The sequence below is a fragment of the Aulonocara sp. 'chitande type north' Nkhata Bay genome, linkage group LG6 (genome assembly GCF_057382095.1).
Source record: "Aulonocara sp. 'chitande type north' Nkhata Bay isolate Kocher_YH1m ecotype deep benthic linkage group LG6, A_spYH_male_GT1.1, whole genome shotgun sequence".
Lineage (NCBI taxonomy): Eukaryota > Metazoa > Chordata > Actinopteri > Cichliformes > Cichlidae > Aulonocara > Aulonocara sp. 'chitande type north' Nkhata Bay.
The window spans coordinates 45,087,598-45,115,331 of record NC_141349.1 but is presented as its reverse complement, the minus strand read 5'-3'; the positions used below and the strand labels follow the sequence as shown (position 1 = coordinate 45,115,331).

At 43.6% G+C, this 27,734-nt stretch overlaps 2 protein-coding genes across 11 annotated transcripts in view; both read left to right on the top strand.

Moving 5' to 3' along the window:
- Positions 1 to 23,688, top strand: part of LOC147328720 (equilibrative nucleoside transporter 1-like) — a 34,979-nt gene extending 11,291 nt beyond the window's left edge. For both annotated transcript variants that reach the window (XM_086297323.1, XM_086297320.1), the window contains exons 6-13: positions 8,130 to 8,264; positions 8,372 to 8,469; positions 8,686 to 8,764; positions 12,888 to 12,946; positions 13,051 to 13,159; positions 13,320 to 13,405; positions 19,234 to 19,433; positions 22,866 to 23,688. In XM_086297323.1, the coding sequence (XP_086153449.1) occupies positions 8,130 to 8,264; positions 8,372 to 8,469; positions 8,686 to 8,764; positions 12,888 to 12,946; positions 13,051 to 13,159; positions 13,320 to 13,405; positions 19,234 to 19,433; positions 22,866 to 22,977 (878 nt within the window). In that variant the 3' untranslated portion in view covers positions 22,978 to 23,688. The remainder of the gene's footprint in view (positions 1 to 8,129; positions 8,265 to 8,371; positions 8,470 to 8,685; positions 8,765 to 12,887; positions 12,947 to 13,050; positions 13,160 to 13,319; positions 13,406 to 19,233; positions 19,434 to 22,865) is intronic.
- Positions 23,689 to 23,826: 138 nt separating this feature from the next.
- The window catches only part of LOC147328718 (signal-induced proliferation-associated 1-like protein 2), a 41,101-nt gene continuing 37,193 nt past the window's right edge, over positions 23,827 to 27,734 (top strand). For 3 of the 9 annotated variants that reach the window (XM_086297304.1, XM_086297303.1, XM_086297301.1), the window contains exon 1: positions 23,832 to 24,129. The gene's annotated coding sequence lies outside the window, so the exon portion shown is untranslated. Of the gene's footprint in view, positions 24,130 to 27,734 lie in introns of all 9 variants that reach the window. The other 6 variants (XM_086297308.1, XM_086297306.1, XM_086297302.1 and 3 more) reach the window with 4 other exon arrangements.

Here is a 27,734-nt window from a genome sequence, read left to right as displayed (position 1 = left end):
GGGAGACGCAGACAGAAATACACAGAGGGTTAACGAGGAAAGTGGGAACACACGGGGAACACACGGGGAACACAGCTGACACAGATAACCATAACGAGACAGGGCGGGGTGAACATAACACTGACGGGAGACAGGCAGAGTCAAACAGGAGGAGAGAGAGCACGGGGAAAACACAGACATAACGGGCTGAGGAAGACATGGAATAAAACACGAGGGCTCACAGTTACACAGGGGCACACAGGAGGTAACCAAATAAGGAACATCTTAACAGAAGAACCTAGGAACCAAGGCATGACTAGGGGATGAAATACAAAACATACAAAAACTGAGAATACCGGGCCCACATGGCCCGGCTCCATGACAGGAAGACATTTTTGAATAATGATGCAGGTAAAATGTCAAGTGGACAAGAGGATGCTTTCGCTGAATTCACTAGTTTTACCAGCTCAGGTAGTGAAACAGGAGAGAAAGTATCCTAAATGACAGGGCGTGATGAGGTGGAGATAGACATAAGGTTCAAGGTCTTCAAGGTTCTTTATTATTTGTCACATGCATAGTTATAAGTATAACACACAGTGAAATGTAACCTGACACGCTCCTCGACATGTGCAAAGAAATTGGGGGGGGGGGGGTGTAGAGGAAGAACATTATATATATATATATATATATATATACATATAGTATATACACTGGGTGAATGTGCAGTAGTAGCAGCAGCAAGCAGGTGAATTCTGTACATTAATATGAATAGACATCTGACTATTTTACAGGATAGACAATATAAACATATTTAAAATTAAAGGAATTGAAATGTACATTGTGCCTTGGTTTAGTGTCTGGAAGAGTCCTGACTCAGTCAATTATAGATGATGTGAGAGGGCGGGTGTGTGTGTTTAGGGCACGGATGGCTTGGGGATAGAAGCTCCTCTTGAGTCTCTCTGTCTTTGCCCGGAAGATGCGGAACCTTCTACCAGATTGCAGAAGTTGGAACAGTTTGTTGCCAGGATGGGACGGGTCCTTCAGTATCTGCTCTAGTCCGGCATCTCCTGGTGTAGGTGTCCTGAAGCGGGGGGAGAGCAATCCTGCAGCAGCGTTCTGCTGTACGGATCACTCTCTGGAGAGCTTTTTGGTCCTTCACACAGCTGTTCCCAAACCACGATGTCATGTTCTGTGTGAGGATGCTCTCCACAGCGCCTGTATAGAAAATCCTGAGGATCTTTGGAGAGACCCTGAACTTCCTCAGTTGTCATAGGTGATACAGGCGCTGCCTAGCCTTTTTGGTCTGGACCTGAATGTGGGCAGCCCATGTCAGGTCTGAGGAGATGTGGACACCAAGATACTTGAAGGACTGCACCCTCTCCACTGGAGCTCCATTGATGATGATGGGCTTGTAGTCTCTGTGCTGACTCCTTCTGAAGTCCACCACCAGCTCCTTGGTCTTGCTGACGTTCAGCTGGAGGTGGTTGTCCTGGCACCACGATGCCAGATTCTTCACTTCATCCATGTAGGCCGCCTCATCGTTGTTGGAGATGGCACCCAACACCACTGTGTCGTCAGCAAACTTCACAATGGTGTTGGAGCCGTGGGTGGCCACACAGTCTGAAGTGTAGAGGGAGTAGAGCAGTGGCGAGAGGACACATCCCTGAGGTGCTCCTGTGTTGATGGTGATGCTGTTGGAGAAGCACCTGCCCACCCTCACCACCTGAGTTCTGCCAGTGAGGAAGTCCAACACCCATGCACACAGACGGCTGTTAAGTCCCAGATCCCTCAGCTTTGTGAACAGTCTGCAGGGCACTATTGTGTTAAACGCTGAACTGTAATCAACAAACAGCATTCGCACATAGTTACCCTGTTTCTTGTCCACGTGGCTGAGAGTGGTGTGTAGGACGTGGGCGATGGCATCCTCTGTGGATCTGTTGGATCTGTAGGCGAACTGCAGTGGATCTGTGGTGTCTGGGATGGAGGAGGAGATGATGTTCTTCAGCAGCCTCTCAAACACCTTCATTACTACCGAGGTCAGTGCAACTGGCCGGTAATCGTTCAGGGATGAGGGTTTGCTGTTCTTGGGCACAGGGATGATGGTGGATCTTTTGAAGCATGTGGGGACCACAGACTTCGCCAGGGACTCGTTGAAGATGTAAGTGAACACACCTGCTAGCTGGTCAGCACAGCAGCGCAGCAGACGGCCGGTGATGCCGTCTGGCCCCGCCGCTTTCCTTGTGTTCACTCTCCTCAGTGCTGCTCGGACGTCATGCTCCGCGATGCTGGTCACCGGTCTCTCGCTGATGACGTCACTGTCCTCGGTAGACAGGCGGTAGATAGCATTAACAGGTGCTGAATGAGAAAAATTCATTCTTATGTTATTAATCTTTGCAAGAAGAAAAGAAAGAAAACTGTCACAGTCCTCATTAGATGAAATAGGGGCTGCGGAAAGAGCAGGAGTAACAATGCCACTAATGTCTTGATGCATGCTCAATCATCCAGGTAAGTAAATCCCCAAAAGTTGATTCTGTTCATCTGGACGTAGCGTTTCCTGAAGGAACAATGGGCTGGGATAATTGCATAATTAAGATTAAGGAACTGACCTCCCAGCCCATCGTTCCTTCAGTGGGCTGGTTTCAGTCATTATGCAAATGTCCTGTTTATAAGATTGAAACCTGCAGTCAGCTGAGACTGAAGACGTCACCTGGATGATGATGAAACATCATGTCATCAGATGAACAGAATCAACTTTTGGAGAATGCCACTAATGGTGTTAAATAGCACCTAAGGATTACCTCTGCTCTTTGCAACCAAGTGTGAGAAATAGGCAGCCCTTGCATCTCTGATAGCATTATTAAAAGAACTTAAAAGGTCCTTTAGGTACAGGAAATGAACATTTAGGTGAGGGAGTTTTCCTCCCTCACGTTTTAGACAACTAATACTGTCATTTAGCCAAGGAGGAAATTTGCAAGCAGAAACTCTACTCATTTTATCTGGACAAATTTCATCTAACATAAAAAGGCTATAATTATTCAAAAGATTGGTTGAATAGTCAACATCATTATGAGGAGATAGCTGTAGGTTAAAAGCATCCGCAAATTTCTCCGCTGTGGAGGAATCTAAGGTACGAGAGCTAACCTTCCATTGAACAGGGGACAAAAGCTCATTAAGAGACAGTTTAAAAACAATAACATCGTGATCAGAAATAAAAAATGTCCTCAGAGCAAATAAAATCAATATTTAAACCCAAAGTAAAAACAAGGTCCAGTGTGTGACCTTTGCTGTGCGTAGGACCGGACACATGCTGAGCAAAATGAGTCCATAACATTCATAAAATCTCTGGTGAAAGGGTCAGAGTCATCATCAATGTGTGTATTAAAGTCCCCAACTACGAGCAACCTAGACAGCTTTAAATTCGAGGATAAGATAAGAAGTCACTGAGCTCCGACAAAAATAACCTATTTGAGCCAGGTGGACGATACAACACAGCACAGTAAAACGGATCCTTGTTTCCAATTTTAAGCAGCTGCAGCTCAAATGAAAGAAATTGTCCAATTTTCATGGAGCGGGAGGAGAAACGTTCCTGGAAAGCCACAGCGAGACCACCACCCCGACCAGAAACCCGAGGCTGGGTAATAAAAGTACAGCCATCCGGGCAGAGTTCAACAAATGACGAATGGTCTACATCCCGCTGCCCGGTCTCAGTCAGGAATAAAAAATCCAGTTTTTTAGATGATATAAAATCATTCAACAAGAATCATTTATTTGACAGAGATTGAGCATTAAAAACCGCCATATTCAGTGAAGTAGAAGCCTCCGTATTTGCGGAGGCTCGAGTTAAAGGATGTAGAAACTCAGGGTTTGAACCATCACGCTCGTAGAATCTGCTCACCGTGGGAAGAAAAAGCTAGCCGGCAGAAGAGTCTGGATAAACCCTCCTCAGGCAGGCCGGTCTCAAAGAGCCGGCGTATCCAAACAGGGACGTGGAAAACAAGTCCCCCTCCATGGAGCTTTTCTGAGCACAGGAGATAAGGCACACTCGGCGTCGCTTAACAGCCAATCAGAATCAGAATCAATACTTTATTGATCCCTGGGGGAAATTACTTTTCGTTACAGTGCTCCATTACAAACAAGCATTAACAGAGACAGACAAGACACTAACTAAGAATAGCACCATATATACAACCATATATATACATAAAAGTCACTTATTAATAAATAGCTGAAAAAGAACATGTGCAAGAAGGGTGTAGCTGTTGCAGTAAACAGTGTGTTAGGTGGAGGAGTTGTACAGGGAGCCACAGGCAGGAAAGATTTCCTGTGTCGTTCAGTGGTGCATCATGGGTAATCTCAGTCTCTCACTGAACGAGCTCCTGTGACTGACCAGCATGTCATGGAGTGGGTGGGAGGTGTTATCCAACATTGTCTTTATCTTGGACAGCATCCGCCTCTCCGACACCACCTTGAGGGAGTCCAGCTCCATCCCCACAACATTGCTGGCCTTACGGATCAGTTTATTAAGTCTGTTGGCATCTGCGACCCTCAGCCTGCTCCCCCAGCATGCAACAGCATAGAGGATCGCACTGGCCACAACAGACTCATAGAAGATCCTGAGCATTTTCTGGCAGATGCTGAAGGACCTCAGTCGCCTCAAAAAATAGAGACGACTCTATTCCTGTAAAGTGCTGTGGTGTTTTTAGCCCAGTCCAGTTTATTGTCAATGTGAACTCCAAGGTATTTATAGTCCTCCACAATGTCAACACTGACCCCCTGGATTGAAACAGGGGTCAAGTGTTTCCTGGTCTTCCTGAAGTCCACGATCAGTTCCTTGGTCTTTGCCACGTTGAGCTGCAGATGATTCTGCTCACACCACGTGACAAAGGAGTCGACCACAGCCCGGTACTCTGTCTCATCATCCCTGCTGATGCATCCAACCACCGCAGAGTCATCAGAAAACTTCTGAAGATGGCAGGTCTCTGTGCAGTGGCTGAAGTCTGTGGTGTAGAGGGTGAAGAGGAAGGGGGAGAGGACAGTCCCCTGTGGTGCCCCTGTGTTGCTGATCACCTTGTCAGACACACACTGTGGGAGACGTACATATTGTGGTCTTCCTGTCAAGTAATCAACAATCCAGGACACCAGAGAAGCATCCACCTGCATCGCTGCTAACTTATCACCCAGGAGGGTCGGCCTGATGGTATTTAAAGCACTAGAAAAGTCAAAAAACATGACCCTCACAGTGCTCGCCGGCTGGTCCAGATGGGTGTAGACACGATTGAGCAGGTAGATGATGGCGTCCTCAGTTCTGAGACGAGGCTGATAAGCGAACTGAAGGGGATCCAGATGTGGTCTTACTATGGGTCGCAGCTGGTCCAGGATGAGCCTTTCCAGGGTCTTCATGATGTAGGAGGTCAGTGCCACAGGCCTGTAATCCTGGGGGCCACTGGGACGTGGCGTCTTTGGTACAGGGACGAGGCATGATGTCTTCCACATCACCGGGACCCTCTGCAGACTCAGACTCAGCATAAACAGTTTATGAAAGACTCCACACAGCTGGGGGGCACAGGTCTTGAGGACAAGGGGACTCACTCCGTCTGGTCCAGCAGACTTGCCTGAGTGAAGTCTCCTCATTTGCATCTCAACCTGGTATTGAGTGAAGGTGATGGGTGGGGGAGGGGTGTCAGGAATCTCACAGGAGGCAACAGCGCCATGTGAAGAGAGGCTGACACAGTGGTGTGGCTCTGGATTCCAGGCTGACTGCAGGTGAGGTTGTGGGGGTGTGAGCAGACACTGTGGTGTCGAATCTATTGAAAAACAGATTCAACTCGTCGGCTCTATTCTCACCTCCCTCAGCTCCCCTGCTGTTGGTTGGCCTGAATCCAGTGATGGTCTTCATGCCCCTCCACACCTCTCTCATGCTGTTCTGCTGGAGTTTCCACTCCAGCTTCCTCCTGTAATTGTCCTTAGCCTCTCTGATCTTGTCCTTTAGTAACACCTGGACCTTCCTCACCTCCTCTTTATTGCCCCCTCTGAAAGCCCTCTTCTTGTTGTTGAGGAGGGCTTTGATGTCAAACCCCGCTGCCAGTAAAGCCTGAGCTTTACCTGAATACCTCCCCTTCTCCCTCTTCTTCTCTGTGGTCTAGAGGATCCGCCGAATGGTGATGGAGGAGGGTGGAAAATGCCGAAGGAGGATGAAGAGACATCGTAAGGCATCATAGAGGATTGGATGGATAGCAAAGACAGATGATCATACACCAAGGCAGCCAATACATCATTAAAACTAAATGAGAACAGCAGAGTGGAAAAAAATAATATAAAAGTAGTGGAGCGCGACAAACTGCACCCGGCCGCGGCAGAGCCAAACACAGGCGGCATCACACCGGAAGCAGCAAAAAAAAAAAGACCTCTCAGTCTCTGCTTCCTGCTCTGCTGTCTTTGACAGGTTTGAGCCTGTGACTCTGTCCTTTTTAAAGGAAACTGTTGGTCGTTTTAAGACTGCAGGGTCTCCAATTCCCAATGCTTCCTCCAACTACTCGCTCAACCACCACGTCATCTAGGTAAACAGCACAGCCTTTCGGCGCATTAACAACCAAACTCATGAGTCGCTGAAATGTGGCTGGAGCATTGTGTAAACGCCAGATGGCGTGATGAAAGCATTGGCACCTGCCAATATCCCTTCAACAGATCGAAATTTCTCACATTTTCTGCTGCACCAACTTGGTCAATACAGTCGTCACTATGAGGCAAAGGATAAGAATCAGGTTTGGTCACTGCATTTACTGTTACAATGGCCACAGGCCGATAGCTAAACTGGACTCAAACACACAAAAAAACCTTAGAGCCGATACCAACGTGAGGTCATTGATGAACTGGGAAAGCAAAATGTTTTAGAGGTTTTCCAATCTGGTTTTAAATCCTTTCATACCACTGAATCAGCCCTGTTCAAAGTTTTTAATGACATATTTTTAGCTAATGGCGCTGGGGACTGTGTTGTTCTGGTGCTTTTGGATTTGACAGCTGTGTTTGATACAGCGGATCACGCCATTTTACTCTCTCGTTTGGAGTAGTGGGTGGGCATTAGGGGCACAGCACTGGAGTGGTTCAGGTCCTACTTGGTGGGGCGAACTGTGACCATGTGTCGTCCTCCGCCCCTCTTTTGTGTGGTGTCCAACAGGGCTCAGTTCTAGCCCCCTCCTCTTTTCTTTAGATCTGCTTCCTCTTGGTTCTGTACTGAGAAAGCACGGCATTGCATTCCACTTTTATGCTGATGACTGTCAGATCTATGTCCCTCTAAAGAAAAAAAGGCAGATACCTTACACAGCCATTACTTCAGTGTCTCGATGACATTAAGGCTTGGATGTCTGTTAACTTTTTAAAATTCAACGATAAAAAGACTGAGGTGATGGTCTTTGGTAGCCGCACTGAGACGCCTAATGTGTATAAAAAAATAAAGCCAAGTATTTCACGGCAGCACTTTGAGACAGTGATCCACGCCTTTGTTAGCACTCGGCTGCATTGCTGTAATGCACTTTATATAGGGGTCAGTGCATCATATATTACTCATCTACAGAGGGTGCAAAATGCCGCAGCTCGTCTTTTAACTGGCACTCGAAAGTTTGAGCACATTTCCCCTATTTCAGCTTCACTTCACTGGCTGCCCATTTCTTTTAGGATTCATTTTAAAATTCTTTTATTTGCTTCTAAAGCTCTTTTGTTGTAGCAGCTCCCAAACTGTGGAACGAGCTTCCTTTAGAGATTAGACAGGCCTCTTCACTGCCTGTTTTTAAGTCACTCCTGAAACCCTCCTCTTTACCCTGACCTTTGACACCACGTGAGATGTTGGTTTTTATTTTATTTTTTTATTTTAGTTGATTCCATGCTGTTTTATCTTGTTTTGTTTTTTAACATGGGGCTGTTTTAATTTTTATGTATTATGTGTTTTATTTATTTATTTTTGCTGTTTTCTGTTGTTCTATTGTTTTTAACTTTCTTTCTGTACAGCATTTTGGTCCTGTGCTGGATATTTTAAAGTGCTTTATAAATAAAATTGGATTGGATTGGTTCGTTCGTTCGTTCGTCTGTCTGTCTGTTCAGCCTTTGGGCATGCCACAGGCCATTCTGTTAATCTGGTTGTTTGTTTGTTTGTTCAGCCTTCGGGGCAGTGCTACAGGGGAGCCTTTTCGGGATGGCTGGATTGCTCCCAGCTTCATACACAACTCCCATCATGAGTGGTCAGGGACTCGCTGGGACCTTTGCCGCCTTCGCCATGATCTGCGCCATAGCAAGTCTGATCAATAACTCATTGGATTCAGTTTTATGACACTTTGCAGGAACTTGAATGTCAGTACACAGAGATTATAAAAGGTTGATTTTCTGTCTTTTTCGGGTACAGGCGGTTCGGAGCTTCAGGATGCAGCGTTTGGGTATTTCATCACAGCCTGTGTGGTTATTTTTTTGTCCATTCTCTCCTACATCCTGCTGCCCAAACTGGTACGTTGTCCTTTTATTCCATCTCCAAGACCTGAGATACAAAATATGGAACACAAACACATCATGCATCATTGCAGTACTAGCCCCTCCCACAGCCGCCAGCTCAGTGCATCCTTAAGAAATCAGATCTCACAGACTCTGTTCCATCCTCAGCTTGCCCCTTTCAAGGCATCATGAGTGAGTGCTAATAGACTTTTGTTTTGTTTGTGTTTTCAGGAGTTTTTCCACTTTTATCAGGAGAGAAACACGAAACAGATCTCTCTGGAGCAGAATTCGATCAGCCTGATGAACAGAGGTACAAAAAATATTTTTTAAAAACCTTTTGCTTATCACCTCAAACCGGCTTAAGGTCTTCATGAAAAGTTTATGCTTTAATACATATACAGTGGGGCAAAAAAGTATTTAGTCAGCCACCGATTGTGCAAGTTCCCCCACTTAAAATGATGACAGAGGTCAGTAATTTGCACCAGAGGTACACTTCAACTGTGAGAGACAGAATGTGAAAAAAAAATCCATGAATCCACATGGTAGGATTTGTAAAGAATTTATTGGTAAATCAGGGTGGAAAATAAGTATTTGGTCACCTCAAACAAGGAAAATCTCTGGCTCTCACAGACCTGTAACGTCTTCTGTAAGAAGCTTTTCTGTCCCCCACTCGTTACCTGTATGAATGGCACCTGTTTGAACTCATCATCTGTATAAAAGACACCTGTCCACAGCCTCAAACAGTCAGACTCCAAACTCCGCCATGGCCAAGACCAAAGAGCTTTGGAAGGACACCAGGAAAAGTATTGTAGACCTGCACCAGACTGGGAAGAGTGAATCTACAATAGGCAAGCAGCTTGGTGTGAAAAAATCAACTGTGGGAGCAATCATCAGAAAATGGAAGACATACAAGACCACTGATAATCTCCCTCGATCTGGGGCTCCACGCAAGATCTCATCCCGTGGGGTCAAAATGATCATGAGAACGGTGAGCAAAGATCCCAGAACCACACGGGGGGACCTGGTGAATGACCTGCAGAGAGCTGGGACCAAAGTAACAAAGGTCACCATCAGTAACACACTACAACGGCAGGGAATCAAATCCCGCAGTGCCAGACGTGTCCCGCTGCTGAAGCCAGTGCATGTCCAGGCCCGTCTGAAGTTTGCCAGAGAGCACATGGATGATACAGCAGAGGATTGGGAGAATGTCATGTGGTCAGATGAAACCAAAGTAGAACTTTTTGGTATAAACTCAACTCGTCGTGTTTGGAGGAAGAAGAATACTGAGTTGCATCCCAAGAACACCATACCTACTGTGAAGCATGGGGGTGGAAACATCATGCTATGGGGCTGTTTTTCTGCCAAGGGGACAGGACGACTGATCCGTGTTAAGGACAGAATGAATGGGGCCATGTATCGTGAGATTTTGAGCCAAAACCTCCTTCCATCAGTGAGAACTTTGAAGATGAAACGAGGCTGGGTCTTCCAACATGACAATGATCCAAAACACACCGCCCGGGCAACAAAGGAGTGGCTCCGTAAGAAGCATTTGAAAGTCCTGGAGTGGCCTAGCCAGTCTCCAGACCTCAACCCCATAGAAAATCTGTGGCGGGAGTTGAAAGTCCGTGTTGCTCGGCGACAGCCCCAAAACATCACTGCTCTCGAGAAGATCTGCATGGAGGAATGGGCCAAAATACCAGCTACTGTGTGTGCAAACCTGGTAAAGACCTATAGTAAACGTTTGACCTCTGTTATTGCCAACAAAGGTTATGTTACAAAGTATTGAGTTGTATTTTTGTTATTGACCAAATACTTATTTTCCACCCTAATTTACGAATAAATTCTTTACAAATCCTACCATGTGGATTCATGGATTTTTTTTTCACATTCTGTCTCTCACAGTTGAAGTGTACCTCTGGTGCAAATTACTGACCTCTGTCATCATTTTAGGTGGGGGAACTTGCACAATCGGTGGCTGACTAAATACTTTTTTGCCCCACTGTATCTCTCCTTGCTACTTTTTATATTTTCCACACAGGTTATTTACTTGAAACTGAACATTGTTCATTCAGCTGCTAGTTCCAGTCATTATACAAATGTACTGTTTATAAGGTTAGGAAAATCTGCAGTCAGCTGAGACTGAAGAAGTCACCTGGATGAGTGACGAAATGTTACTCTCACTATGTCCAGATGAACAGATTTAACTTTTTGGGATAAACTGAAATAAGAACATTCATGCTTCCATCCATCCATTATCTCCCACTTTTCCATGACTCGGTTCTGGGGACAGCAGTCTAAGCAGAAAAGCCTCGACCTCCCTCTCCCAGCCACCTCCTCCAGCTTGGAACACCAAGAGGTTCCTAGACCAGCTGAGAGATATAATCTCTCCAGGGTGTCCTGGGTCTGCCAACGGCCCTCCACCTGGTGAGACAGTCCAATCGTACAATCTGTCCAGTCCTCCATATCTATCTGTCAATCTCCTATTCCCCTTTCATCTCGCTCATGAACAAAACTCAAAGATACTTACTCCTACATTGAGGGCAGCAACTTCTTTCTGACCTGGACTAGGCACCATGGCCTCACACTTGGAGGTGCTGATTTTCATTCCCGTTGCTTCACATTCAGCTGTGAACTGCTTCAGTGTGAGCTAGAGGCCACCACCTGATGAAGCAAACAGAACCACGTTATCTGCAAAAAGCAGAGGTGAGTTTCTGAAATCACCAAAGTTGAAGCCTTCTGCTGCTTTACTACGCCGAGAAATTCTGTCCATAAAAATGAACTGAATTGGTGACAAAGGCCAGCTCTGGCAGAGTCCAACACACACTGGGAAGGAGTCCAACTTATTGCCTGCCAAGCTCTTCCAACGGTTGTATAAGTACTGAATAGCTCTTAACAACAGGCTACACACCCCGTACTCCCCAAGCACCTCCCAAACACTCTGATGCATGCAGGTCTTATGTCCAAAAAACATACGAAGTGGTCAGACAAACTCCCATGCACCCTCAAATATCCCCAAGAGCATGAGGAGTTGGTCCAGAATCACTTCTGGCAAACTGGAAAAAATCAAGTCTTTTTCCATGGTTTTTGCTTAAGCCACTGCCTGATCTGCATTCTGCTTGGTCTGCTGGTACCAGTCGAGTGCCACAGGCTAAACAGGCCAACCCGATAGGGCTCCTTCTTCAGGCTAATGACACCAACCACCTTGCAGCCACAGCTCAGTTCAGCAGCCTCAGCAATGGAGGACACAGATAGACTGAACACAGCCCATTCAGACCTCATGTCCCCAGTCTCCCTCAGAATGCTGTCAAAGCTCTGCAGCAGGTGGGAGTTGAAGATTTAGCAGACCAGAGCTTCTGCTAGGTATTCCCAGTGCACCATCACTATACGTTTAGGTGTGCAGGGTTTGTCTAGCGTTATCCCCCATCCACCTGATCCAACTCACCACCAGGTGTTGATCAGTTGACAGCTCATTGCATTGAGGTTAGACCGATTATATCTAGCTGGTATCTCTCAATCTCACACACTAGCTCAGGTTCCTTCCCCACCAGAGAGGTGATGTTCCATGTCCCAATTGCCAGGCTCGGTAGCCATGGATCACCAGGGTCTCTGCCATGGCCACCACCAGGCACACAATTCATCAGACCGCTACAGCACCTCCTGCAGGTGGCCCCATGTCCCTTCCCCAGGTGTGCCTGGCCGTGCTACATGGGCTATCCCAGCCACCAAGTGCTTTCCCTTCGGCACCTTCCTCAGGCCTGGCTCCAGGCGTGGCCCCTCTAGCTCTATCCCGGGCAGGAAGAACTGTTCCCTTGATCATGTACACATAAGAGTCTTTTGAATCACTCTTTGTCTGGTCACTCACCCAGGACCGATTTGCTATGGGTGACCCTACCAAGGAGCAAAAGCCCCCCAACAACATAGCCCCTGGGATCTCTGGGACACACAAACTCCTCCACCACTATAAGACAGCGCTTCACAGAGGGGTAAAACAAATTGAAACATACAAAACATAATAAATCTGCATGTCACTCTTCTTTCACACAAAACTATTCCTGTGAGCACCCGCTTTCTCCAGTCAAAGAAATAGTAAGGTCTGGAGCATGGAACTCCAGTCAGTCTGAGCTGCTGGAGCTTTCCAGCAGGGCTTCATTCACTGTTTTCTGGAAAAAGCTGCAGATAGAAAACCTCCATCATACTAAAAACATAAAAGAGTCTGTGAAATGCTTTCACTGGCTCTGAACATAACCCACTACTCTGTTACCGTGGTTACTCATCAGGTGAAAAGAGAACCACACAGAAAAATCTCACTTTGAGATTGACGCAGATTGCTAAATCATTAATCTGGCATCACAGTTACAGCGCTCTGTTGTCATGTGTTTTATTTATCCTATCATTTACGTTGTTTTGTTGTTTATTCTGTTGTTTATGTAAAGATGCAGTAGCTGATCAGACAAAGCCTCAGGACGTCTCCATGCTGAAAATCTTTAAGAAGGTCAGCTACACATTACTTAACTGATCAAGAAACAATCTATAATCAATATTAACTGTAGTTTGTTCTTTAAAGGGAATGTCTGACCTCTGACCTTTGGCCCTCAGATCTGGATCTTGGCCCTGTCAGTCTGTTTTACCTTCACTGTAACCATTGGCACATTTCCCGCCGTCACTGCCGACACCAAATCCACGCTCAGTGACGGAGGTTCCTGGGGTCGGTCAATACCTCGTTTTCTGTTGAAATGACGGCTAATGTTAACCTTTCTTCTTCTGTGGTGTTTTGTTCCATGTTTATCTGCGTGAATTTGCCCCCCGTTTCCTTTTCCTTGTTCTACTGATACACGCAAACATTCAAATAATTGTTTGATTTACAGACCAGTACTTCATTCCTGTCAGCTGCTTCCTGCTCTTTAACCTGTGTGACTGGGGTGGGCGGAGCTTAACAGCCATCTTGATGTGGGTGAGTTTGAGTTCTGTCATCAAGCAAAGTGTGGGGCCCGCCCCCTAGGGGAGGCGCAGAGCCATTGCAGGGGGGGCGCGGTATGAAAAGGGGGGGGGAAAGAAAACACTTGGACACTGCTAGCATGGGGCGCCCACACAAACGCAAAGCAGGAGATGAAGCATCGCTGAATATGTTTCCAAACCAACTTCATTCTAAGCCAAAGACTAGAAAATATGGTGAAGCAAATCTTCCCTATGGCTTCACCTGCACAAGTGCCGAGGTAGGTCTCCCTGCAGGATTGGTTTTCCCTGTGTCTGGAGCAGCGCTGGGCTGTTTAAATTACGGACAAACAGGATCCCACATTCTTGAGTTTTAGTTCACAAACACTTCTTATAATGACTAACTACTCCTGACATTTTGGAGATGTTAGCTCTTTATACAGTAAAGTTACAGCAGGATACAAATAAATGAATATTATTACACAGGAAATAAAAAACAACTACACGTAAAATAATCACATCGTGACGCCTCTGCCTTTTTAAATGGAGGGACAGTAACTGCGTGTGTATGTAAGCCTGTAAAAACTGACTCTGACTCACTCACTGTCGATAACTCCACAGTTTTCCCTTCTCCTCAGGTTAAGAGCCTTGGTGTCATCCTAGACAGTTCACTTTCCTATAAATCTCACATCAATAATCTCACCCGTTCTGCCTACTTCCATCTACGTAACATTAACAGATTGCTTCCTTCTCTTTCCACCCAGTCTACGTCCATAAAGGGTCTCATAAAGTGCTATATAAATGCAATCTATTATCTGGTTCTTTATTTGTAGACCTCGAAAATTATACAAACCGTTATACTGGTATTAAGATGCAAGACAAATTTTATTGCAAATTTAGTTTTAATATTTATATTGTTAAATGATCAAAAGGCTATTAGTGCAGCAAAAACGAAATATTTCTCTAAGATCGTGTCTGATAACAGTCACAGACTTCGTATTAATCACTAACTTAGTTCTTAATCCCCCTACTGCTGCTCCCCACATAGCATCAAAAGCAACATGTGAAAACTTATTGAAATTCTTTATTAACGGGATCACAGATATCAGGTCTCATATTATCCTTCCGACCCATCTGTTTATATGCCAACTTGGTTGCTTGTGACCACTTTGAGCCTGTTGTCAGTGGTTGCAGTGTGGGTGAGGAAAGGAGGACCCAAACGCTGGACTCACAGGTGAAGGCTGGTGTTTATTGCTGACCGAAATGAACGAACAGAACTGAAGCAGGAAATGGCTCGCTGGCTGGCTGAAGGAACTACCAGCGACAACATCAATGACACGACGGTGAACGAGTGGAAACAGAAGACTTCCCCACCCGAGGAACTGAAACAGGTGCAGAGAAAAGCCATCGTTCCCTCGAAGCTGGACAGGAAACTGCAGGATCTAGGACTGAGCAGCTCCCTCTGCAACTGGATCCTTAGCTTCCTGTCTGACAGACGCCAAGTGGTCAGACTGGGCAGCATCACCTCATCCCCCATCACACTGAACACTGGTGCTCCACAGGGGTGTGTACTGAGCCCTCTCCTCTACACCTACAACTGCACAGCCACTAACAACTCCAACATCATTGTGAAGTTTGCGGACGACACTACAGTGGTGGGTCTTATCACCAACGGTGATGAGACGGCTTACAGGGAGGAGGTCAGCGCCCTGACCCACTGGTGTCAAGACAACCATCTCACCCTCAACGTCGCAAAGACAAAGGAGTTGATAGTGGACTTCCGGAGGTGCAGAGACGTACACACCCCCATCACCATCAACGGCGCTGCTGTGGAGAGAGTGAGCAGCTTCCGCTTCCTTGGTGTACATCTGGCTGAGGATCTTACGTGGTCAGTACACACAAACAAAACAGTGAAGAAGGCGCAGCAGCGCCTCTTCTTTCTCAGGAGACTGAAAAGATTCGGCATGAGCCCCCGCATCCTCAGGACCTTCTATCACTGTGCCATTGAGAGCATCCTCACTGGATGCATCACCACCTGGTATGGCAACAGCACCGCCTACAACTGCAAAGCTCTCCAGCGAGTAGTGCGGTGCTCTGAACGGATAATTGGAGGTGAGCTTCCCTCCCTCCAAGACATCTACAGGAAGCGCTGCCTGAGGAAAGCGGGGAGGATCATCAAGGACTCCAGTCACCCCAGCCATAAACTGTTCAGACTACTTCCATCAGGAAGGAGGTTCTGCAGCATCCGGTCCCGTACCAGCAGACTGAGAGACAGCTTCTTCCACCAGGCCATCAGACTGCTGAACACTTCATAGACACCTCAGCTTCACTACTGGAACTTTAACATTATGCACTCCATACTGTACAGTAATGCCACTGTTTTGCACATGTCTCAACTCTGTATATTTTTTATATATTTATTTTATTTTTACTCTATTTAATTTGTAAAATATGTGTATATACACACACCCACATGTAGAAAAACATATTTAGTATACACATCCAGTAATGCATATACTATTATATATTGTACATATATTTATTAGTCTCAGATTTAGCCATTCTAATATTTTTCTTGTTTTACATTATTGTATTTTTGCACAACTCTGTTGCTTGTGAAGCTTGCACACAAGAATTTCACTCACATGTGCTGTACCAGTGTACCTGCACATGTGATGTGACAATAAAAGTGATTTGATTTGATTTGATTTGATTTAAAATAGTTTAGTAATTTAGGGTAAATTTGTAGTTTATCATTAACAGGAACACAGTGGAAAGAAACTATATCATTCGGATTGTCAACATTGGAAGGAATTACTTCCTCTTCTGCCTTTCATAGTCATGTGCAAAATACAGCTGTATAACTGTGTCCAGCCCCTGGCGTGCGCACTCACAACAATGGCTGAGTGTAATTGGAGTTATGTACAGATGTATTTTACCTCCACAAACAGCCGAGATGTGGTTTGCAATACATGTGGAAAGACAGTGAGGTGTTGTGGCAACACCACTAACCTCGTGAAACACCTCACAGTAAATCAGATCACAGAATATGACGAGCTTATGTTGAGGCGAACTGAAGAGGAGGACAGGGACAGGTGCTGCTAGGGCGAGACAGACGTCTCTCACTGAATCCTTTAGTGCTGCAGGCAGGCAACATGTTCAAATAGGCACAACTTCAGATTCTTTATTTCTATATGATGAATTCTGCATTATTAAGTGATAAGAACAAGTAATATGATGTCCTGTAATCATGATGACGCTATATTTTGAGATACAATAAATAAAGTAAGTTTTTGTACAAAGTATCGGTATCGGATCAGTATCGTCGATACCACCCTGAATACTTGGAATCGGATCAGAAAGGAAATCAGTGGTATCGCACATCACTAGGACCCAAACGCTGGACTCACTGGTAGGTGAAGGCTGGTGTTTATTGCTGACCGAAATGAACGAACAGAACTGAAGCAGGAAATGGCTGGCTGGCTGGCTGAAGGAACTGAACATACAACAACCTAACAGCGACAACATCAATGACACGACGGTGAACGAGTGGAAACAGAAGACTTAAATACACAGACTGATGAGGATGCTAATGAGAGACCGGTGGGTACACAGCTGAACATAATCTGGCTAACGACACATGAGACGAGCTGACAGGAAAAACAGGAAGTGAGAACAACATGTGGCAAAATAAACTGAACATGACAAAACTGAGAACACTGGGTCAATGACGCAGGAAACCTGACACCTGTGTCCTTTTCATTACTGAGTGAAGCAGTCAACCACCTGAAACCCACAGATGTACTCTGGATATTGTTCCATCTCGTTTACTGAAAGATGTTTTTGACATCTGTGGGTATGTGTTTGCTGTCAATAGCAGTCTTCAGTCTGGGTGTGTCCCTGCTGACTTCAAACATGCTGTGGTGGAACCTATGCTTAGGGTTAGGGTTTTAAATGACCTTTTAACTTTTACTGACTTGGGAGATTCTGCCATTTTAATACCAGTAATAATAGTACACAATGTACACAGTGGGTCATGGACGCTGCAACCTCATCCCGCCTCAGAGCCGCTGTCTCCATCGGGTGGGAAGTAAGTATGGGAGGAGGCGTTGGATCGGGGGGAAGGGAGGGAGGGTGGTGAGTGCGTATCAGTATCAGTGTGCATGTGTGCATGTCGGGATGTGTGTCCTGAGTTCAGCCTGAGAAAGTGTCCTTTCGCCTGTTAGGCAAAGATCAACAGTGCGCAGCCTACGCAGGTGACCTTGAGGAATAGGGCAGAGAGTCTGTTCATTCTCGTGTCTCTTGGAAGAATATTGTTGTTCCTCTTGGCGTCAACCTTCAAGCAGTTGGTGCCGTCGGGGGTGGGGGTATAGCCGCATGAGAGATGTTAGTATGTGGTCTAGGGAGAACAAACTGCATCGATTTTTCAGTCATTCTAATGTCCATCACTGGTCTCCAGGTGTATCTCTCTTTTAAGAGCCATGAGCTCCTCTAAACGAATGTTTCCCAGATGAAATCTGGGAAACATTCGTTTAGAGAACAAGAGCAAGAATGAGATGCTCTCTCAGATTTAAAGTCAGACGAGACGAGACAAGGACATAGAAGCATAGAAGGGAAGCTAAGGGAGGGAGAGGGTGGAAGACGCATCCAACTCCTCCGAGAGCCAAGAGGAGGAGTAACAGAATAGTTTGAGCCTAAACATGTCATGGTCCTGGGTCATTTTGGCCCAGCGTTTTGTGTTTCCTTGAAGTTCATTTTTGTGCTTTGTGTTTATTCTGATTTTGTATTGGTTTAGGGTTGAACCTGTAGTTTGGTGTGTGTATTCAGCCCTACCTGTGTCTGTCCTTGGTGCTCTGTTCATGTCCCCGTGTTGTGTTGTAAATCAGTCTGTGTGTTCCTGCTTTACTTTGAAGGCTCATGTTCTGGATTTCCTATTCTATTTTGAAGGTCTGTGTCTGTTGTCATTGTGTTCAGCTTGTGTCCTCCGGTCCTCATGTGTATTAGGTTCAGCTGTTCTTCCCTCCTGTGTGTGATTACCTGATTACCTTGTGTGTGTATATTTAGTGGGTGTCGGTCTGTGTTCATTGTCGGCTCGTCTGCGTTCTATGGTGTTCCTGTCTCTGCGTCTCTCTGCCCCGCACCCCTTTTGTATGGTCTCAGGTTTGTCATTTAGTTCTCCCAGTTTAGGTTTCTTCAGTTGTTTTGTCATGCCTCACTGCTTGTTTCTGCCATTGTCACTTTGTAAATAAACATCACTCGTATCATCAGTCACTGCTGCATTTTGGGTCCTCCCTTTCCTCCACACCACACGGCTCACTCCGCCAGCCGTGACAAAACAGTTAAAAGTCAAAGCTTTAACAGAATCAGTAAAATAGCTATTAAATCTTGTTTCCACTATACTTGATTCTTTAATCAGATTTGCTCACATATATAACATGTGATGATCAGTTACATTGGAATTCCTTATTAAGATCTTTAAATTATGCTACATTTCTTTAGTGTTTCCTTTGCTAATAACATCAGTTACCACATTATTTCTCAGTGTAATAAACAAACACCTGTCATGTTGTGCTTGTTACATGTTTCCCTGACCTCAGAACAGTCTCTGCCCATATTTACATAGTTGGTCCTTTGTTAACCCGTTGAAACTCAAAGTCATGTGTTACCATTTTCAAGTCTTCCCTTTTTACTTTATGATTCCAGTCTATATTCAAATAATGTCATTATTGGTACCAGTCTTTAATGAGAGTATTCAGTTTATCATAAAGCACTTTGTTGTAGATGGTGCTCTATATATTCCAGTTAAACTGAAAGACATGTGAGCTGATAGTATTCTTTTTTTTCCAGCCAGGAAAAGACAGTGTGATACTTCCTGCATCCATCGGGTGTCGCCTGGTCTTCATCCCTCTCTTCATGCTGTGCAATGTTCACCCTCGTGCCCACCTGCCAGTCGTTTTCTATCACGACTGCTTCTTTATCCTCTTCATGATCCTCTTTGCCTTCAGTAACGGGTACCTGGCAAGCCTCTGCATGTGTTATGGTCCAAGGTAAGAAACCTGCACACAGCAAACACCCCATCATGTTAATGTTAGCCTTGATTTTCTCTGTGGAGCTCATTTTAAGTATTAAGTATATTACAGTTGAGTCCAACACAGCTTCCTGTGCACCCACTAGCAGCAAGAGTGGTCCAGTGCTTTATGACCATAATATCCTATTAGAGCAATTAGAGCACGCTGTAGGTATTACAGGTACTGTGCTGCAGTGGTTTGTATCATATCTATCTAATAGACTCCAGTTTGTGCATGTAAATGGAGAGTCCTCTTCACACACTGAGGTTAATTATGGAGTTCCACAGGGTTCAGTGCTAGGACCAATTCTGTTTACATTATCCTCCTAAGACCCGAACTCATTAATGGCATGCATTCTTAATTTCTCTTTGCTATTTGGGCTGATTGCAACCTGATGAATATAAAAACAAAGAATTATCTTTTTACCTGATGTAGTTTCTGAGCAGAGGATATCAGGCCCTTGTAGAGCAAAATCTAGTATTTTGATCTAGACAACTCAAAATGGGATTTCCAAATATGTAGACGCCAGGTCCTCGGTGGTTAAACATGCTTCCCTTAGGCAGTATGATCAGAAGACATAGCATAGCATACATTAACAGTTCATGCATTTATGGAGTGTTTATAACAAGGTGCAAATTACTGGATACGTTCAGAAACAGGAAGGTCAGACTACACCTACAACAGAGCCCGCACAGCTTTGAAGCAGATTTTTGGCCAGATGAAACAAAGATGGAGGGGCAACAGAATGATGAGAGAAGCATTAAAAGCTTTCCAGAGAACTGTTTTCATCTCAGCAGTCACTTATTATTCAGCACCTCCCAGAACAGCGTTGTTCTCTGTACTTCATACACGTATACATGTGTATATGTGCCTGCTGCAGAGTGTAAATGCTCCTTTGTCCTCTCTCAGAATTTATTATTGGAGCTTCTAAAACAATTTTATAAAGTTCACATGTTCACAGAGATTATCCGAATCTGAACACCGGCTGGTCTTGTAAGGTTCCTTTGCCATCCTTCATCCATTACAGACTATAAATGGTACATTTTACTCCCTGGCTATTCAAAAAAAGTTTTCCCCTCCACACTGTATCCTCGTAAAATGTCCCATAATCAACAACAGCTGATTTTAAAGTTAACTGCAGTACAGAGTGCCTGCCTGCACCTTTGTTTCTCTTCAAAACCAAAATCTGAACCAAAAAGGTTCCTTAATTAATCTTTTTACTGCTTATTGATATTTTTATAGTAAACTTAAGTTATATTTCAACATTTATAGTCTAACAAACTTCTTTTTTAAGTTATAATTAAAATAACATAAAATAATACTAAGTATATTTTTAGTAATGCAAGACTAAAATTTCACAGGCATTTAATATTTATTTCATATTTCAAGCAGCACGGTCTCTTTGGCACAGTCCCCGCCTCTTGCCCTGTGGTAGCTGGGATAAGCCCCGCCCCTAGATTTGTGGGAATCTTAAAAATAATATAGATTATTCATTTCTATTTGTATTTTTTTCTGTAATTTTACCAGTTAGGGTTATAAAAGATACACCATCTGGGAAATTACCTTCTGCCCATTTACCAATACAGATGTTGTATGCTCATAAAGAAAATACATTTCAGACTGTTTTTGTAATTTTATTGATATTTCAAACAACAAGAGTATTCTTGTATTTAAAAATTAAATTTAAATTACTTTTTTTCCCATTATTGAACAGACACTGAAATTAAAAACAGTGTTAAAATCAATCTTTAAATGTAAAATTATGTTAATTTTTCTAATTATTTTATGGTTTCTGAAAACGGGGCCTTTGTCTAAAACTAGCTGCGATGTAAAACATACAGACTTAAAAGTTGAAAAGCGTTGTGGGTCCACTCAGGATTAGGGAGGAGGTGCCGTGAGTAGTGACGTGGAGAATACAAGCAATAGAAATGATATTCCTCTGAAGGTGTCTGGGCTCAGCCTCAGAGATGGGGTGAGAGCTGCACCTCCATAAGGAGAGTCAGCTGAGGAGTCCCTATGGGAGGAGACGCCGAGGCAGACCTCAGACACGCTGAAGAGACAGTACCTCTCAGCTGGTTTGGAAACATCTCGGATTCAATTCAGTTTATCTATACAGCGCCAAATCACACAGTCACCTCAAGGTGCTTTACATTGTAAGGTAGACCCGACAATAAAAGATACAGAGAAAAACCCAACAATCATATGAGCCCCTATGAGCAGCACTTTGGCGACAGTGGGAAGGAAAAACTCCCTTTTAACAGGAAGAAACCTCCGGCAGAACCAGGCTCAGGGAGGGGCGGGGCCATCTCCTGTGATTGGTTGGGGTGAGAGAAGGAAGACAGGATAAAAGACATGCTGTGGATGCAGAGAGGTCGATTAACACATAGTGAGTGAAGAAGAAACACCCAGTGCATCATGGGAATCCCCGGCAGCCTACGTCTATTGCAGCATAACTAAGGGAGGATTCAGGGTCACCTGGTCCAGCCCTAACTATATGCTTTAGCAAAAAGGAAAGTTTGAAGCTTAAAAGTAGAGATAGTGTCTGTCTCCTGAATCCAAACTGGAAGCTGGTTCCACAGAAGAGGGGCCTGAAAACTGAAGGCTCTGCCTCCCATTTAAATACTCGAGGAACAACAAGTAGGCCTGCAGAGCGAGAGCGAAGTGCTCTAATAGGGTGATATGGTACTACAAGGTCATTAACTTTGGTGGCTGTGGCTCAGGAGGTAGAGCAGGTCACCTACTGAGGTTGGTGGTTTGATCCCTGGCTCCTCCAGTCTGCATGCCAAGTGTCCTTGGGCAAGATACTAACCCCAAGTTGCCTTCAGATGCATCCATCGGAGTGTGAATGTGTGTAAATGTCGTTAGAAAAGCACTCAGTTTAGAGTCAGTGCTTGTGAGAATGGGTGTGATTGAGTGAATGTGGTATGTTGTATACAGTGCTTTGAGTACTATGGGAGAGTAGAAAAGTGCTATATAAGAATCAGTCCATTTACCATTAAGATAAGATGGGGCCTGATTATTTAAGACCTTGTATGTGAGGAGCAGGATTTTGGATTCTGGATTTAACAGGAAGCCAATGAAGGAGAAATCTGCTCTCTTTCTAGTCCCTGTCAGGACTCTTGCTGCAGCATTTTCCTGTCTTGCACAGTATTCCAGTCTTGCTCCCCACTTTGTGACCTTTAACACATTTTATGACTGAAAAGTGGCCTCTTTAATATACTAGCCTACATAAAAAATAGAAACAGAAAATAGGCACTAAGAATATATATTTTACCTTAACAATTTTGGATTAACTGAAGGCTTTTCAGGGAGTTTTTAGGACTTCCTGATAATAATTAATTACAGTACTCCAATATATAATATAATATAATATAATATAATATAATATGTCAATATTCTGGTTTTTAACAGGAACGTTCTTCCTCATGAAGCAGAAACAGCTGGAGCCATCATGGCGTTCTTCCTCTCTCTGGGTTTGGCGTTAGGAGCTGCTCTCTCCTTTCTCATTAGAATACTGGTTTAACTGGAAATGTCGTCTTTCTCTTGGACTAACTGTGAAACTATCAGTGAACTCTTTTGTGCAGTTCTGGTCTGAGTGGCAGAAAAGCTTCAGTCAGACTGAAACTCCACAGCTCTTCAACTTTGTCTTAATTATTTTCTCTTTTGTCCTGATGGAGGTGCTGCAGGATTACTTTCAGTATTTATTTCTTAAACATGAATCTGTACAATGAATATTCTTTGTATGTATTCATTAGAGACATTAAAAAAAGTTTAACAGGTTAAAAGATCTTTGATATTCACATTGATCGTCTTCATAGAGTCCTCAGAGCGTCACCATCTGTGATTTCCAGATAAATTATTTGACTAAACTCCAGATTTAAGAGTTTTATTGAAAGAAATGTGGTGACTTGATTAGAATTAAAGTTTAAAGGGTTCACATCCTGACATACATTATGAGAAATGACTTGAGTTACACGTTTGGTAAGCAATGAAATGACATTGAAGTAATACTACTAATATTACAATAATAAAAGTTAAGCAGTATAAACTGCACAGTAATAATTTGACAGTATTAAATTGAAGCACTGAGTTAGTGAAGTTATTGATGAAGTCTGATCTTCATCTCTGTTCATCTCATGTTAATATTTGTCAAGAGATATTGTAATATCAATATTGTAATGAGAAAAAAACTGTGTATTTAACGTGGATCCAAATAAATTAAAACTGCAGTGTGTGACGTTTTTATCAAATCGTCTTCATGCATGCTCGATCATCCAGGTTAGGAATCCCCAAAAGGTTTACAACCTTTGAAAGCCGCCCGCAGAACGAACAGTGGGCTATTTCACTTTATTTATTTTCAGCTCAATGAAAGACAGACAAGTGAAGAAAATTCCCACGTTTATTAACGTCCTCTGAAGGCATCAGCCGGGCTGGCTGTAAAGAATCCGAGCATCACTTAAACGCATCGCCAGCCTGGCTGAGCTGAAGCGTCCGACCAGACACAGCTGAGAGTTTAACGAGACCGAACCAAGACCAGGACCCGCACAAGAGGTCCGTGTCGTCCGTGTCAGTGTGACTGGACCGGGAAACAAACCGGAACCGACTGACACGACGTCCGGGTCTGATCCGAGAGTCAGAACACTGGAAGAGCCCTGGATCCTCGGTCCTCGAGAAGGTAAAATTTCCCTCTCCGAAACAAAGTACTGCTGAGCAGTGAGGTAACGAAGTACTGCTGAGCAGTGAGGTGATTTATAAAGTACAGAAGTAGAGAAGTTGAAAATAAGAACAAGAGGTATAAAAATAAACTAACTAGTATTTTGAGGTCATGTAAAATTGAGAAATTATTAAATATGAATAAAAATAACAGTAAAGGGATTTGGAAAACATGAAATATTGTTATTAAAATAGTTCTAGGCAGTTACATTATCCTTCATATTTGACTAATAATGATGAGCGATGTGGTTAATGAGTTCAACAAATTCTTTGTAAGTGTTGGGCCAGACTTGGCTGACAGAACACAAGAAACTGTGCAGAGAAAGAAACTAAGCTCATTGAACGTAATCCTCAACTAGGGCTGGGCCATATCAAACGTTCACGGTAACACCGGTGTAATGTTAGGCAATGGTTAGAAAATGAAATATGGCGATAGAATATGGGTAAAAATTTTAAATAACTTTAATGCACATAAAAAACAGCTGCTTGTTTAAGTGAAAATACATTGATGGGTTTTTTGCACTAATAAAGTTGTGGAGTGGTAAAGTATTTTGTCTCGCGTCAGTTATATCGTTATCGCACATTTTCAAATATATATTGTGATAAATATTTCTGGCCATATTCCCCCGGCCTAATCCTCAGTCAGTGTTTTTAACGGTGGTGGAAAAAAAGGAAATCATGTTGTTGGGAAATCACAAACTGAAAACTCTACAGACTTTGATCGATGCTCCAAACCCTTAACATACATTTGCAATTTGCCTCTACAAACTGGTGCGTTCCCAACACAAATGAAAACTGCTAAAGTAATACCACTGTTTAAAAATGGAGATTGACACCAATTCACATTACAGGCCTGTTTCTCTACTCTCACAATTCTCACAAATACTGGAAAAGGTTTTATTAATAGACTTGACAAATTAATAGATAAACATAAAATAATAATGGAAAGTCAGTATGGTTTCAGACCAAATAGATCAACATCCATGGCATTAATGGAACTAACTGAACATATCACTAATAAAACAGATCAAAGACAATGCACAGTCTGAGTTTTCATTGACCTACAAGAAGCTTTTGACACAATCAATCATGAAATATTACCTTATAAACTGGAGCACTACAGCATTAGAGGAGTGGGTCAGGAGTTATTTGAGAGACAGGCAACAATTTGTGAGGCTTGGTGAATATCAGAGTGCCTGGACATTGTTTGTGGAGTTCCACAGGGGTCAGCATTGGGTCCAAAGCTTATTTAACCTGTGCATCAATGATATATAAAAACATCTGATATATTACAGTTTATTTTATTTGCAGATGATTCAAAGATTTTTTTGTGCTGGAGATAATTCACATCAGCTTTTGGAACACAAAACTGAAAACAAGGTTTGACAGAAACAAGTTTTCACTAAATTTGAATAAAACTACATTTATGTTATTTGGAAATTGTAAAAAAGATGCTGGAGCAGAATTGCTGATAAATAATGTTGAAGTAGTAAGTTTCTGATACAACATTTCTGGGTGTGGTAACAGATAACAGAATTCAATTCTGTTATGTTCAGTTTTTCAGCGTCACTCTGAGACAGGATATTTCTAACTTTAGAGATGTTGCGCAAATGGAAGAACGCAGTCTTACATATTTGTTTAATATGTGCGTTGAAGGACATGTCCTGGTCAATGTGCTGGAAACCTCACACAAAGCATATACATGTCACAGGCGTGTTGCAGACAGTTGCAAACTTGATGACGAGCAGGACAGGCTTCTTGAAATCTGTGTCTTTGTCCTTAATTTGAAGATAAGATCACCCCCCACCCTCCCCACCTCACTCCACCCTCCGCCAACAGGAAGCAGATTCCTCAGAGACCTCTTTGCCCTATGAACAGGAAGTGATGTAATCCAGTAATCAGCTGAGATGACTGGGTCAGGAGACAGGAAGAGGCAATCACGCCGATGTTATAAACTCCTCAGACTCACTTTTCATGACCCAACTACGGCATTTCTGTCATCTGCAGATGGCCGACTGTTGACAACAGTTTTCCACAATGCACCACAGTCTGCTGCTCCTTATGACTGCAGCTTCTTCAACATCATTTCCCTTGAACGAAGATCCGCCTTTACAGATGTTCTCAGACAGAAACATCTGTAAAGATCCCACTTGGCCTCAGGAATTAGTACACTACTTTTCCTGCATTTAAACACATGATCGTCTCTCCTGTACTCTTGCTGGCTGCTTTGTTTCATAGTCTTATTTTTTACAGGCAAATGAAGCCAGGTCAATAAAAGGAGTTTCCTGAATGAATGTGAAACTTCAGCTGGGTGGTGGTGTCTTTGGAACTACAGCATTCACCTCCTGATTGCACTGATGATGATTCAGGGAGGGACCAGGGCACTGGCTGTGCCGTCCTGAGGGGTTCTGATGATTGTAGTCAGGAAACTAAGATTAAAGAAACACTTAAAAGCACCAAAATAGATCATCTAACCTTTCAATACAAAGCACCCTGAGACTTCTGTTGTCATGTGACATATCAATTGTACTATATATCTATTGTGTATACTATATTATTTTATCTTATTCTATTCTATTAGGGGTTTTTTTTGGGGGGGGGGGGGGGTTACTGCTCTAACTTGTATTTTAAGAAAAGATACGATAACCTTTATTAGTCCTACACGTGGGAAAATTGTTGTGTCACAGCAGAAAGTGGACAGTGCAAAGTTACAGTAGCAAAAATTAAGAAAAGCAATGAAATAGGATATGATAATAAGAATAAGATACTATATGACATGATTTCCCACGTGTGGGACTAATAAAGGTTTATCTCATCTTTATCTTATAAACTTAAAGCTGAACTGAATTCAGTTACAGTCAAACAGGATCACTTTTTAATATATTTCATGTTATGTTTTATTCTTCAGGTAAAACTTCCTAACACCAGGGTAGATGGATACTTGATCCCAAACTGACCAAAGTGAAAACTGCAGTTTGTATGACTGTCTGCAAAGCGTTTACTCTGCCGATGTGATCACACAGTGTTGGGACGTTTCACAGAACTCCACATCTGTTTGCATGTGCTCAAACATACAGGCATGCAGCATTGTTCCGTGTTTATTTTTCCAATGTCTGCTTTTAGCTTTATGTCAGAAATGTAATGTTCAAGGTTATGACCTGACGTCAGACCGGCTCCAAACACAGTACAGCGTATACAGTATGCAGTACACACAGAGCAGTGTATGCAGTTGAGAGTACATTTGTCCACATACAGATATCTGAAGCCTTCAGCTGTTACTGCTGAACATGACGGAGACAGCTGCTGGAAATACCACACACACACACACACACACACACACACACTGCCTTCTCATGGTAACGTGGTGGACTTCAGGTGTGTTTTGTTGCTTCTCGCATTAATAAAGTAATAACTGGGTTATAACATCTAGTTCACGTCTGGGCACAGGTTTGTCCTGTGGCTCTTCCCCATACCAGAGCTGGTCTGTCTGCCACGTTTGTGTTTTAAATTCTCAGGCATGACGCTTCATGTTTTTCAGCCGAACAGATGCGTCACACCTACAGGCGA